Below are 13,117 nucleotides of genomic sequence, written 5' to 3' on the forward strand. Positions count from 1 at the left end.
AACTTCCCATTTAGTTCATTGGGAAAAGAATGTATAACTAACTTTAACAAAATAGTAACAAATAACTGCTCTATCCAAATTAGAACAATATTTTGTTCTCAAAATATCACAATTTTGTTATTATTTACATAGGTGTAGTTAATATTCATTTTGTTCTTTTGCTCCCTTTTTTTCACCCAATATCTCTTAGGTTCATGGATTTAGAGGTAAAGGGGCGCTCATATATCATTTTGACTAACTTCATTTTACAAATAAAGTTTATGCCCAGAAAAGGTTAGTACCTTGCCCCAAGTCACACAAATAAGTTAACTGAGTCAGGAACCAACCCAGGTCCTCCGACTCCAAAACCAGCCCTCTTTCATAGAAATCTTCCTCTATTTCTTCTTTTACCACACATTTATCATTTCTCTCAGTGCAGCGATATTCTATGGCTTTCACACACCACAAATTCCCAGTGATGGGGCATTAGGGTAGTCACCAGATTTTTACTGTTATGATTAATGCTGGTAGGAGTATTTGGTAGATGGGTTTGGTGAAGAGACATTGAGATGATTTTAATTTAAAAAACTAAAAAAAGGATGGGAACTCAATCCAAATTACTGTGTTCCTTTGAAACTGGATAAGCCTCTTCCTAGTGTGTGGGATGCCACTCAAATTAAAAAAAAACAAAACACAGAGGTATCCAAGGAGAAATAGAAAAGTTAATTTACTATTATTATTTCAAATCTCGAGATTTGGGTGTCCCTCCACCAGTATGATCTGATGAAGGGAGACAAAAACACAGAAGCAGAATGTCAGGTTAAATAGTCCTAACAGGTAAATTCCCCCTCCCACTAGCTGTCCATTAACTCGGCTCACAATCTCACACGGGAGACTCTATCACAGAACAAAGGAAATAGTACACATCTCTATATTTCTTAGTTTGTTGAGATAATGTCAAAGAAGCAATTAAAAATGTGCAGTCAAGCTAGACTTTGTACTGTGGAGCCAGGCTACCATGACAGAAAGATAGTTTACAACTGTTTTGGAAGGTCTGAGAGATTGAACAGACAATGGGAATAGATAATGGAGGGAACTGGAAAGCATCTGAGTAAGGTTCTTTCAAAGGGAGATAAGGGGAGTAGATAAGGAACCTTTTAAGGGTTTTCTGGGGCCTGTAGACAAATGGAAGCCAGGCTCTTTTAGGGCTAGGGACAAAGGCGCATCTGAATAAGATTGAAAGGTAGGCTAACAACTAGACAAATTTTAACCACTAAAAAAAAAAAGAACTTACAGAAATCCATACTTAACCCTATCCTACCTCCTGAACTTATTATCAGTTTTAGGATAGTCTCATCCCAAATCTTAATTACACTGAGAAGTCTTCACTGGGACATCCCATTCACTAGAGCCCACCATACTGCACCATAGCCTGTTGTTCTTCAGTCCCGTCCCTCTTTTCATGACCACATTTAGAAGTTTTCTTGACAAACATACTAGAGAAGTTCACCATTTCTTGCTCATCTTACAGATGAAGAAACTGAGGCAAACTGCGTTAAGTGACTTGCCCAAGGCCACAAAGCTAGTAAGTGTCTGAGACCAGATTTGAACCTCAAGGTGAGTCTTCCTGACTCCAGGCCCACACACTAGAGCTGGTGGTAGAAGAGGCTATGGGGAATGCAATGTGGCAGTGACTAGACAGCCAGCCTAAGAATCAGAATACTTGGTTCAAGGCTTCCTTAGCCTCTTGGGTCACCGTGATCGGAGTCACTCGAGCTTTCTAGGCCCCAGGCAACTCTCTAAGTCTAACTCTCAAGAAAAAGTGTAGGTATTGGCTTAGATTGGAAAGAGTTTCTTCACCGGGAGCTATAGTAATGGAATCACTGGCCAACTGTACTTTTAAAATTAAAAAATCACTAGAGTAGGATGGTGACCAATTAAAACCTTTTTAATGCTGAGAACGACCAGCATCACCTAGGCCACTTGGGGCTACGGCCTCGGAGTCCACTGGCATGGATGGCTGTGGTCATGGGGGACCAGTTAATGGGTTTTCAGGAGACTCAGGGCTCCGAGATCCAAATCCCCCCATAAGTTGAGATCACTGCGTCTGGGCCGCGCCTCAAAAGCCGGCGCCTGACAGGTGATGCGCGAGTGGTCGCCCAGGTTCCTGGAAATTATTCTCACAAGACTGCCCAGACCCAAGATGGCGCCCAGAGCAGCCCTCATCAAAGATGGCGGATGAGTCGAGCATCCCTCCCAGACTTAAGATGGTCTTCATTAAGCCTTCGACACATTGTGGACGGCCGGAGCTGTCAGCTGTCCGGAATCAAGATGACACTAGGATCCAGTCGCCTCCCCTCGATGCCAAATCGAGCCCGTCCCCAATCGAGCGGCGTCTTGCCAGCTCAACTTCCCTTCCGCACCTCTACTAGGAAGAAGAGCGCCCCTCTTCGCGCCCCTCACCAAGATGGCAGTAACCGGAAGTGGGCGATGCCCCCTGCTGCTCCTGGGGAAGTAGGCGGATCTGGGAAAGGCACTTCCGCCCCGCACCGATATGGCGACGGCTGGTCAGTGCGCATGAGCGGCTGCCTATGGAGAGTCCTGGGGCCGAAGTCGGGGAGAACGCGGTCGGGGGAAGTCGGCGGCTACCGGGGTGCCTTGGGCTGGTGAGTGCGGGACGAGGGGACGAACCAGGGAGTCAAGCGACGAAGGAGAAGCAGGGGAGCTGCTTTGGGCCGTTCGTTTCCTTTCGGTCGGGGGAGGTTTGCGGAAGGGAGAGGGTGCGAGCGAGCCTTTGTTTTTTTTGGGAGGTGGGGGAGGGGCCGCGTCCTGCTCTTAGCCTGCCCCTTCCCGGTCCTCGCCCACTCCCCAGCTTCGCCGGGTCCTACCCCAACCCCTCTTTCCCTAGCCCCCGGGCCCCCCTCTCCCGGATCCCTCCTCCTAGCACTCCCTCCCTCCCTCTTCACCCTTTCCCCCTTCTAGATTCCTCCCCCCCCCGGCCCCTCCTCTCCGCCCCCTTACTCTTTCCAGGTTAACAGTGGGCATCCTCCTTCCTCGGCCTCTCAGCCCCCTCCCAACTCCTGCAAAAACCTAAGGACACGGGACCCCAGCGCTCCCTAGACAACGCTGCCCCTCGGACCCCGGCCCTGGGGGCTTGCGGGACTGCCCGGAGTTTCTATTAGGGGTGGCCAGCATCATTATTGTTGGGCGGAGTTGGCCAGTGGAGCCCCCTCTTCATTCTTATTTTTATTCTTTTTACCTAGGCTCTTCTTTCTCTGTTTTCTTCTCCTCTCTTCCTTGCCCTCCTTTCTTTTTTCTGCCTTTACCTCTCTTCTTTGCCCCCTTCCTCTTCTCCCACTCTTTCTTTCTCACTCTTCTGACCCTCTCCTCCTCTCTCCTGCCTCTCTTGCCTCTCAGCTTCTTTCGAAATTGTTGAGGGAACAGGCGTGAATAGGGGATTGGTCAAGAAAAGTCACAGTGGAGTGTAGACGTGCAATGAGGACGCCATTCACACTAGTGGTTGATCTGGTGGGGGAGGGAGAGAGATACAGAGAGAAAAAGACAGAGAGGAGGGAAGGAGGGAGCGAGGGAGATAAACGGAGACAGGAGAGAGAAACAGTGAGGAAGGAGGGAGAGGGGTCAGCTTTTCAGGCTGTCAGTGCTGACTCCTGAGTTTTGTCCCTGTATTTATAACCCTAGTAGGCTGCTTTACTTTTCCTGGACTCTTAATTTTCTTACTAAGCCAGAACAGGTTGACAAGTCCAGTTCCATTCTGTACCATCCTGAGAGTACATTCCACAACTCCCCTGGAGTCCCCCCAACCTGTTCCACATACAGTTCTAGAGAGCACTTTCTGGTGTCCAGTCATTATTATTTTTCTTGTAGTAATTAATGTCTGTCCAACTGGGCCCTGACCTTCCTCTGGTGCCCTCAGTTGCCCCTGGTATATGTGGGTGGAAGAGAGACTTGGTGAGCTGTTGCTGCATTCCAATCCTCTTTCTTCCCATGCTGTCTCCTCCAGAAGTTAGGATGGTGTGCCTTGGACAGAGAACTCGAAAGCACTTGGGCAGACTTTCTCCCTTTGGTTGGAAGAGCTCCCTGCCTTCCCATTATTTCCCTCTTCCCATTCCCTTCCTTCCCCCCTCCCCCCCATCCCCTTCTCCCTTACTTCCTTTTCAAGTTTCACTTTCACTTCTCAGTTCCCTTTTTTAACCACTTTCTCTTGGCTCTGGAACCTGTCCTGTGGCCTACATTTCCCAATGTATCCCTCCCCCTGTCCCTTTCAGGAAGCCATCCCTTATAAACATAATATAAAAAGGACGGGGGAAATCAGTTCCTAAAAACTAGACAACACATTGGGGGGAAAAAATGATGTTGTCTATAGTATTCCACACCTACAGTCCCCTACCTGTGCAAAGAAGGGAGAAAGGTATGTTTTTATGTCTCTTCTTTGGGTTAGGGCCCTTGTTTTGTTGAAGTGGGTTGAATTTATAAATCATAATCTTCCTAGTAGAAGCTGTTAGATGCCTGGATTTGGTGGCGCCATCTGTCTTTTCCACGCTGGGAACCAGAAGGATTTGAGGGTCCTAGCATAGCCTGTAGGTATATTTTTACTCCACTACCATTTTGTTTCAGAGCAGAGTAGAACCCTGAGCCCTAAGGTGTCCTGAAATTCATTCTCCTCTGAATAAAGCATTTTTAATGGTATTACCATAGCAACATCATAATTGCCAAACCCATCAGGCAAGGAAAAAGACTTGATGAGTAAAGGGAAAGAGAAATTTCAGGGTGCTGATTCTCAAGCACAAGATTGTTTCTCAAATGGTTTGGTTGATCCTAGAAACTCTAACCTAAAGTCTTTGGGGTATAACTGAATGAAAACTCAGCCTGGTCTATTTTCTGCTGCAACTCAATTTCCCTATCCTAGAGAAAAAGACTTCTCTAAGTGGGCTAATATGGTTCCCAAGTAGAGTAAAGTCTAAATCAGTGTGGAGTCCTGAAGTAGCATCAGGAAACAGTACCAAATAGAGTAAATCATTACTTTTTTATATTGATGGTGATGTTTCTCCAGCATGGCCATGCCTGTCTGTAATTGAGCCCCATGAAAGTACTGTCTTAGCAAAGAAAATAATATTAATAATACATCCACGAAAACCATTGTTTACAAACTTTCTTGTCCATCTCTTCAGATAACCCTACCCACTTGGGTTAGAGCCAGGAGGAGGATGAAGGCACAAAATGGCCTTCCCACCTGAACTCTTGGAGTTAGGAAAGGGAGGTTTATTGAACATGATGTCTGCCCAGACCAGTAGCTTGTTTTTAACACATGATTATTTGTAAACATTGGACCCCTGCAAAAGAGGGCCTACTCAGATCCATAACCTCATAGTAAGTTGTTGCGTTCTCTCCTTTCTCTTTCCCCCATTCCCTCCCAGGGTTTACAACACAGCATTGTGAGGCAGGAGGTGCAAAGACTTTAAGCAAAAGAACAAGCCTTCGGATGTGCCCCCTGGCAGAGAGATGAAGGGGTGAGTTAAGGGTGGAATAGGAGGGGAGGTCCATGTAAGGCCTAACCTGGAGTGTAGGCTCCTGAATCTTAATCCCAGCTGTGCTGTGCTGAAAATGCCATTGAATGTGAGTGCCAGGAGGTACCAGGGCCTGAGCTTCCTGCTCACTGCTTCTCCCCCATGTTTTTCCATCTTGCTCCCCCCACAATAGGCAGCAAAAAGCAGCTGAGACAGAGGAGGGGACTGTGCAGATCCAGGAAGGTAAGTGGTGGGTCAGAGGATCAGAAATGGGAACAACATTCCCCCCAAGCCATCATTCTCTGCGTGGCGTGAATGGCAGGAGTGGCTCAGAGAGTTTATGAAGCCTTCTTCTGCTACTCCCAATGTCTCAGGTGCAGTGGCAACTGGTGAAGATCCAACCAGTGTGGCCATCGCCAGCATCCAGTCAGCTGCCACCTTCCCTGACCCCAACGTCAAGTACGTCTTCCGCACTGAGAATGGGGGCCAGGTAAGGGGGGGCCCCCAAGGAACCTCAGAAATGCCATGGGATCTGGGTTGAGGGAGGCATTTAAACATGGGTTGGGGAAACCTTATGTGGGTAAGGTAATGTTGGTATACCGAAATGAAGGAAATTCTGGTTTGAGGAAAACCAAACTTCCTAAGCTGTGAGCTGCTCGTTATGACTAGTTTGTGTAGAAGAGGTAAAGGAAATGGAGCTTCCTCATTTGTTTCTCTGAGGACCCCCTGCTCCCTTGGCCTCTTTCAGGAACTCCCTGAGGTTCATACTAGTTGCTTTTTTTTCCTCTGTCTTTCCCCTCCTCGTAGGTGATGTATAGAGTGATCCAGGTGGCTGAGGGGCAGCTGGATGGCCAGACTGAAGGCACTGGTGCCATCAGCGGCTACCCTGCCGCCCAGTCTATGACCCAGGTATGAAGGAATATGAGAAAGGTGAGATGGGGATTGACCAGTAAGATGGGATAGGAGTCCAGGGGAGGGGTCTTAGATTCAAAGAGGAGCAGGGAGGGGGGGCTAGGGTTACTCAAGTCCTTAGGTAACAAGGGTACCCCCTCCCTAGAGTGTACACCTCTGAGGTGTTGGAACCATAAGAATTGTGTGGCAGAGGGAGAGAGATGGGATTGAAATCTCCGCTTTTAACCCTTTCCTAGGCAGTCATCCAGGGGGCATTCACCAGTGAAGATGCAGTGGAGACGGAAGGAGCAGCCACAGAAACACACTACACTTACTTCCCCAGTACAGCAGTCGGGGAAGGGGCTGGGGGTGCGGGTGCTGGGAGCACAGCTACTGTTGTCACCACCCAAGGCTCAGAGGCACTATTGGGACAAGCTACTCCTCCTGGAACTGGTGAGATATGAAACATCATCCTAATGGTTGGTGAGCAGGAGAGGGTACTAGCATGCACCCCTGGAAGGTATGGGAGATTGAAGAGGTGATTGTGGGTTTGGGGCACATGATGAGGTGGTAGAGCATATCTATTGATCCAGCCATGTGAGGGAAGGAGGTTTTACCTTTTTGATAGATAACTTGATAGGGTTTTGTGGTCCTTGACCTTATATAACCCTTTCCTATATTTCTTTTCCAGGTCAGTTCTTTGTGATGATGTCACCCCAAGAAGTGCTGCAGGGGGGAACCCAGCGCTCTATTGCTCCCAGGACGCATCCCTATTCCCCGTGAGTGACCCTTGCCTCTCCTCATTTCTCGTGAGTTACCCCAATGCCCACATCCCCCCACTTTCCATGTGTAAATCCCTCACCCCAAAATGTCTTTCCCATCTTGTGTGTTACTGTTCTCCTTTCATTGTTGTCACCCCACGATTTATCTTCAGGAAATCCGAAGCTCCTCGGACAACTCGAGATGAGAAGCGAAGAGCTCAGCACAATGAAGGTACTTGGAGTGGGCAACTCGGGTGATGAGGCTAGGGCTTGGCTGTCTGGGGGGCGAGACAGCTGTACCCTGCAGTTTCTCCTTAAATCTTTCTGCCTTCTCCAAATTTCAGTGGAGCGCCGCCGCAGAGACAAAATCAATAACTGGATTGTGCAGCTGTCAAAGATCATCCCGGACTGTTCCATGGAGAACACCAAGTCTGGCCAGGTTAGGCAAAGACCCTGCTGGATGTTCTGGGACTTTTCTCCTGGTGGTGGTAATGGAGGTGGTAGGGGTCCCTCTTTTCCTCCTAAAGCATAGGGTTAGGAGGGGAGTTTGTAATCCTACATCTAGTGTAGGTGATCCCCCTTGTACTCCAGCCTGGGTTCCAAAGCAGGGAGTAGCTCTTAGCAGACAGGACCTCACTAAGTCACCTAGAAACCAGGCTTCCTAAAGCTCACCCTTTGTTTTCTGCAGAGTAAAGGTGGCATCCTGTCCAAAGCCTGTGATTATATCCAGGAGCTTCGACAGAGCAACCATCGTTTGTCAGAGGAACTGCAGGGGCTGGATCAGCTGCAGCTGGACAACAAAGTCCTTCGACAGCAGGTCAGACATCCCTAATGACAAGTCCTCTTTGAACAATGCCCTCTCCCTCCCCTTGGTCCCCATCTGGCCCAGATTCCCAGATGCAGATACTGGAATGTTCAGGACATTCTTGTGTTGGGCTTGAGGGAACTTGGTTCTCTTGGACCTCCTTGCCATGAACAGCCAAGTGCTTCCTCATTCTACTTGGAGTTTCCCCTTTAACCTCCCTTTCTCCTGGCCAGGTGGAGGATCTGAAGAATAAAAATCTCTTGCTACGAGCTCAGTTGCGACATCATGGAGTGGAGGTTGTCATCAAAAACGATGCCAATTAAACCCTGGGGAATTTTACGTCGGGCTTGGGCACCAGAGCCCCTTCCCTAGGACTGCAGGCAGCCTGGGAGCATCGGACTTAACCTGTACCTCCTCCTCCCACTGCCCTCATGAGGAGTGGGGCAGTGAGAGTTGCTGAAGCACCTGAAGGAACTGGCCCCATGACGCCATTGGCCTTCAGCTTTGAGTGTGGCACAAAAGGACAGGCACATCCCTGCAAATAGCCTTCCTTTCCTCCCCCTTCTCCCTGGGCCCTTGTGCTTGTCTTGCACATGCATGTGCTGTTTCTACTCTGGATATCACACACTCATGGCCTATTATGTGACTACTCTGAGCATGTAGCTAGAGAGGTGGACAGATGGTAACTCTCTGGGTTGCATTTGAGAACTGGAGCCTCCCTTCTCTGACCTGTAGGGGAGGCACAATTGGAAGGAAGCTCTAAGGTTCCTGAGATTGAGTCCCCTAAGGGGACAGGCTTTAGCAGGGGTGGGGGAGCTGAGTACTGAATGTTAGTGGGAAAGGAATTTGGACAGAGGTTTAGGGCCCAGAAATCTCTGGGATGGGGGGCAAGAATAGGCAGAGGTGCTGTTCTTTGCTCTCCCCTTTCTTGGGGCTTCCCCCCCTTTATTTTCTTGGTTTTTTTTCCTTTTTTTTTTTAGAGAAAGATAAAATTGTTCAGAGCCACAGTTTGTCTCTAGTGTTCTGTGGGGTAATGGAGTGGGAGGGGGAGTGCTAGGAGTGGGGAGGAGATTGATGCGATTGGGGAGGGGTCATATGGACCCCTCCTGATGGGGAATGAGCACAGGTGCCTCCTTGCTGCTTGGGCCCAGCACTTGAGAGTAGGGAGACATATCTTGTGGGGACAGTAGGGTGGGGTGATGGAGAGGACTGGCTCTGGTGCTAGGACCTGGCTTGTTCCATTGAGGCCACAGCTCTGTGTGACCTTGGGCTGGTCACTTAACCTCAGGCCTCCGTGTCCTCCTCAGTAAAATGGGAGGGGGTGGGGCGGGATAGGCCCCAGAGCTCTTTCCCAGGCTAAGTCCTTTGCGCCAGTGACCCCTGCCCCGGGCTGGGAGCTTGCCCAGTGAGGAGGCTGCAGTGCCTTGGCTCCTGTTTCCATGGGGATGGGGGCGGAGCTTAGCCGGGCAGTGCGAATCCTGGGTGTTCTTCCGGCTCCGTCGGCCGCAGTCCGGAGCAAAGATGCTGCCGAACAGTAATGGTGTGGGCATCGAGGCCGGGCCCTTCGCCCTCCCGGAGGGGGGCCGCTACGCGATGGAAGTCCGCAACATGAGCCGAGGTAATGTGGGGAGGAGGGTCCCAAGCCTGGCCTGGCCGGGGGCGGGGCGGGGGCGAGGAGGATGCTCACGACCCCCTTTCCTCTTCCCTGGCTTCAGCCCCGGCCGTGTCTCTCCCAGAGCTTCGCTCCATCCTGGCCACCGACCGGGACCGGGTCCGGCTCATCGATGTGCGCTCTCGGGAGGAGTCCGCCGCGGGGACCATCCCCGGGGCGCTCAACATCCCGGGTACGGAGGCGGCCACGCCCGAGCTGTGCGGGTGCGGGGCGGGGGGAACGGGATGGTGTCCGCAGCAGCCACGCAATGCGGGCTGGGGGCCGAAGCTGGTGCCCGCAGCAGCCGTGCTGTGTGGGGGTGGGTGGGGGGATGGCGCCTGCAGCGGCTGTCGAGGCAGGGGGCAAGGGGCAGATGGTGCCCGCAGCAGCCGCACAATGCGGGGTGGCTGGGGGGGGGAACTGTGCCAGCAGCAGCCTTGCCGGGTGAATGAAGTTGAGGGACAATAGCATAGCAGAGCGGGGGAGAGGAGGGAAGCTACCCACCCCGCGTGTGGGGATGAAGGTGAGGGAATGGGAATCATGGTCACAAGATAAATATAAAAGGGGAAGGGGCTGCAGAGATGGATACCTGTTTGCTTCTCCCTGAGGAGGCAGTTATCTTGGAATCCATGGGAGGCAAGGCAGCTTGTGTGTCTAGACTGGTTAAAGTATAATATATGTATGTGTGTATGTGTGTGTGTGTGTGTATGAATGTGTGTGTGTGTGTGTGTGTACACATAGATTTATATTCAGGTATGTATGTGGAGAGAGAGAGAATGAGAATATGAATTTTTTTTTTTTGGAGGCCAGGGATTGCCATCAGGGCCGAATGATCTGGCCCCTCCTTGTTTAGCTGTTTCTTCTCCATTCTCTCCCCATGTCTTCTCAGTGTCAGAACTGGAGAATGCCCTTCGGATGGAGCCAGCTGATTTCCAGGCTACATACTTTGCAGAGAAGCCAAGACCAGAAGAAGAGAACCTAGTCTTCTTTTGCCAGATTGGCAGCAATGAGTGCCATGCCATGCAGACTGCCAGGGAGCTTGAATACTTGGGGTATGGGAAAAGGGTACAGGGGAAGGAGTGAAGAGCAGTGGGTCGGTGTTTTGAGATGGTATGTTTCCATACTCCCTTCCCTTTCTTACTCTTACATAATTTTCTTTCCACAGGGCTAATTATGAAGATGAGTACAGAGCATGGCAAGGAAAGGATTAGTTAGGAGGAAGGACCCCTGATACTTTCCTTCTTTCAGTAACCTTTCTGTAGATGGGTACAGTGCTGTGCCCACAAGGTAACCTAATAAAGAGTATTGAATGGAAAAACCTGCGAATGTTTAGTCTGTTATTAAGACTTGACCCATGGTCCTTGGTTCAACCCTGGTATTATTATCAAGACTGAAGAAGTAATGGCTCCAGATAGATAGATGTTGATAGAACACATCTATGTGTGCATGTCCATGTATGCATGTGTATATATATATATATATATATATGTATATATATATATATATATATATATATATATATATATATATATATATATATATATATATATATATATATATATATATATATATATATATATATATATATATGTATATACATATTTGCATATATATGCATATTTGGGGTAGAGTTATCCCCACCTCTGTTTCCCGTGTCGGGGGTGGGTGTGTGTGTGTGTGTGTGTAGCTGTTGGGCTGTTCCAATCCAACTCTTTGTGATCCCATTTTGAGATTTTCTTGGCAAAATGCTGGAATGGTTCCTGATTCTAAGCTTAATGCTTTAGCCACTATGTCACCTACCTGCTCCCCCCTTCTCTCCACATACTTATACATATATATATAGACAGATAGATAGATGTAGATATTTATTGTAGCTAGGTGGCACAGTAGATAGAGTGCTAAGCCTGGAATCGTGAAGATTCTTCTTCCTGAGTTCAAATCCGGCCTCAGCCACACTAGTTGTGTGATCCTGGGCAAGTCACTTAACCCTTTTTGCCTCAGTTTCCTCATCTGTAAAATGAGCTGGAGAAGGAAATGGCAAACCAGTCCATTATCTTTGCCAACATAACCCCAAATGGGGTCACAAATAGTTGGACACGACTGAAATGACTGAATAAAAACCAAAATAAGTATATATGTGCATATATGCACACATACCTAGACACAAACATGTCTCAAAGGTAACAGGGACTGTTACTAGGATTGGACTCCTGTGGTACCAAAATAGGCCTCAGGTTCCAGTAATGCTTTGGTAGTTCAGCAGGTATAACCCAATCTCCAAATTTTTTCCTCTTTAAACATTTCTTCCTTTTACATGTAAAAGAGAAGTCTGGGTGAGGGGTGGGGCCTCAACCATTGATTTTCCTAGACCCTTCTTTGTCTTGTGTCCCTTTTATCTCCTCTCCCTTGCGTAATAATCACATTTATATGGAGTTTTAAGATTTATACAGTGCTCCTCTCACAAAAACCCTCTTGAAAGAAGTTCTGTGCAAGGATTGTTTTCTCCTTTTTATGGGTGAGGAAACTGACACTCCAGAAAGTAGGAGTGCTTTGCCCAAAGTCACAGAAGTAATTAACTTCTGGTCTGGGACCTGAACCCTGATCTCATGACTAGAATATAACCTGTTGCTTTTTCCACCACACTGGACTCTCCTTTATTCTGGATCCTCTTCCCTCTTTTTCCTTGGTGCACTGACTTCTGGAAGCTTTCTTACACTAAGGAAGAAGGACATTCTATTTTTGTGGACCTCATTTTCTTTGTCACATAACTCTCTAGCCTCAGACTAATCACATTATATCACAAGGTCCCAGATTGAGAACTGATAGGGACCTCGGAGGCCTTTGGGTCCAACACCCTCATTTTACAGATGAGGAAACAGGTTCAGAATTGGAGCTCTGGTTTTCTAACAACATCTAGCAGACTTTCCATGGTACTATGTCATTGGCTGGCCCTTCCAGAGAGCCTAAGACTTTCCTTCATACCTGAAGACTAGCCTGCTAGTCTTAGCCTGCCCTAAGTAGAGGGTTCTTTAGGCTTGAAACAACTGTACAGAAGATGCCACAAGTTTCTAATTCCTCATTGCTGTAATGTTCTTCCTGATACCTGATATTGTCTCTTGTTAAAATCCTAGCATGTTTTCTTACTTTCTTCATTCATGACCTGCAAATACTTGCAACCCTTCTTTTTAATTACCTATGCCCCTTGAGCATGGTTGGAGAAAGTCCCAGAACCAAGGTGATTGGGCCAAAATGTTCATACTCCCTAGCTCTAATTATATCCTTGCCATTAAGATGTTACTCTTCCCTGTTTTGCCAAACAGGCTTCTTTGGCTGTTGAAAACGTTAAATCTATTCTATAAGTGTTTGGGCCCCTTTCTACCTCCCCTATGGGACAGTAATCAAAAAAATCAGCTCTGAGCTTTCCAAATATAATGCACTTCTCCATCTATCCTCATCTGTTCCAAAGTTTCCTGAGATTTCCTTCCTTCATACTTTCCAGATTAGG

At 48.3% G+C, this 13,117-nt stretch overlaps 2 protein-coding genes across 6 annotated transcripts; both read left to right on the plus strand.

The window, feature by feature from the left end:
• Positions 1-2,508: 2,508 nt before the first annotated feature.
• USF1 (upstream transcription factor 1) lies at positions 2,509-8,968 on the plus strand. Of its 5 annotated transcripts, none has more exons than XM_020972063.2 (12): positions 2,509-2,645; positions 4,490-4,577; positions 5,415-5,507; positions 5,698-5,747; positions 5,879-5,994; positions 6,312-6,413; positions 6,653-6,848; positions 7,087-7,174; positions 7,330-7,388; positions 7,501-7,595; positions 7,845-7,973; positions 8,195-8,968. In XM_020972063.2, the coding sequence occupies exons 3-12, from the start codon at positions 5,500-5,502 to the stop codon at positions 8,282-8,284; spliced, it is 933 nt and encodes a 310-aa protein (XP_020827722.1). In that variant the 5' UTR covers positions 2,509-2,645; positions 4,490-4,577; positions 5,415-5,499; the 3' UTR covers positions 8,285-8,968. The 5 variants fall into 5 exon arrangements, with proteins under 5 accessions (XP_020827722.1, XP_020827721.1, XP_020827720.1 ...); XM_020972062.2 differs by having other exon boundaries at positions 4,493-4,577; XM_020972061.2 differs by lacking the exon at positions 4,490-4,577.
• An 83-nt stretch (positions 8,969-9,051) lies between these two features.
• TSTD1 (thiosulfate sulfurtransferase like domain containing 1) lies at positions 9,052-10,930 on the plus strand. The gene is made up of 4 exons (XM_020972066.2): positions 9,052-9,579; positions 9,677-9,805; positions 10,502-10,664; positions 10,778-10,930. The coding sequence occupies exons 1-4, from the start codon at positions 9,483-9,485 to the stop codon at positions 10,821-10,823; spliced, it is 435 nt and encodes a 144-aa protein (XP_020827725.1). The 5' UTR covers positions 9,052-9,482; the 3' UTR covers positions 10,824-10,930.
• Positions 10,931-13,117: the final 2,187 nt, after the last annotated feature.

This window comes from Phascolarctos cinereus, unplaced genomic scaffold (genome assembly GCF_003287225.1).
Source record: "Phascolarctos cinereus isolate Bilbo 61053 unplaced genomic scaffold, phaCin_HiC Scaffold_5;HRSCAF=322, whole genome shotgun sequence".
NCBI classification, from domain to species: domain Eukaryota; kingdom Metazoa; phylum Chordata; class Mammalia; order Diprotodontia; family Phascolarctidae; genus Phascolarctos; species Phascolarctos cinereus.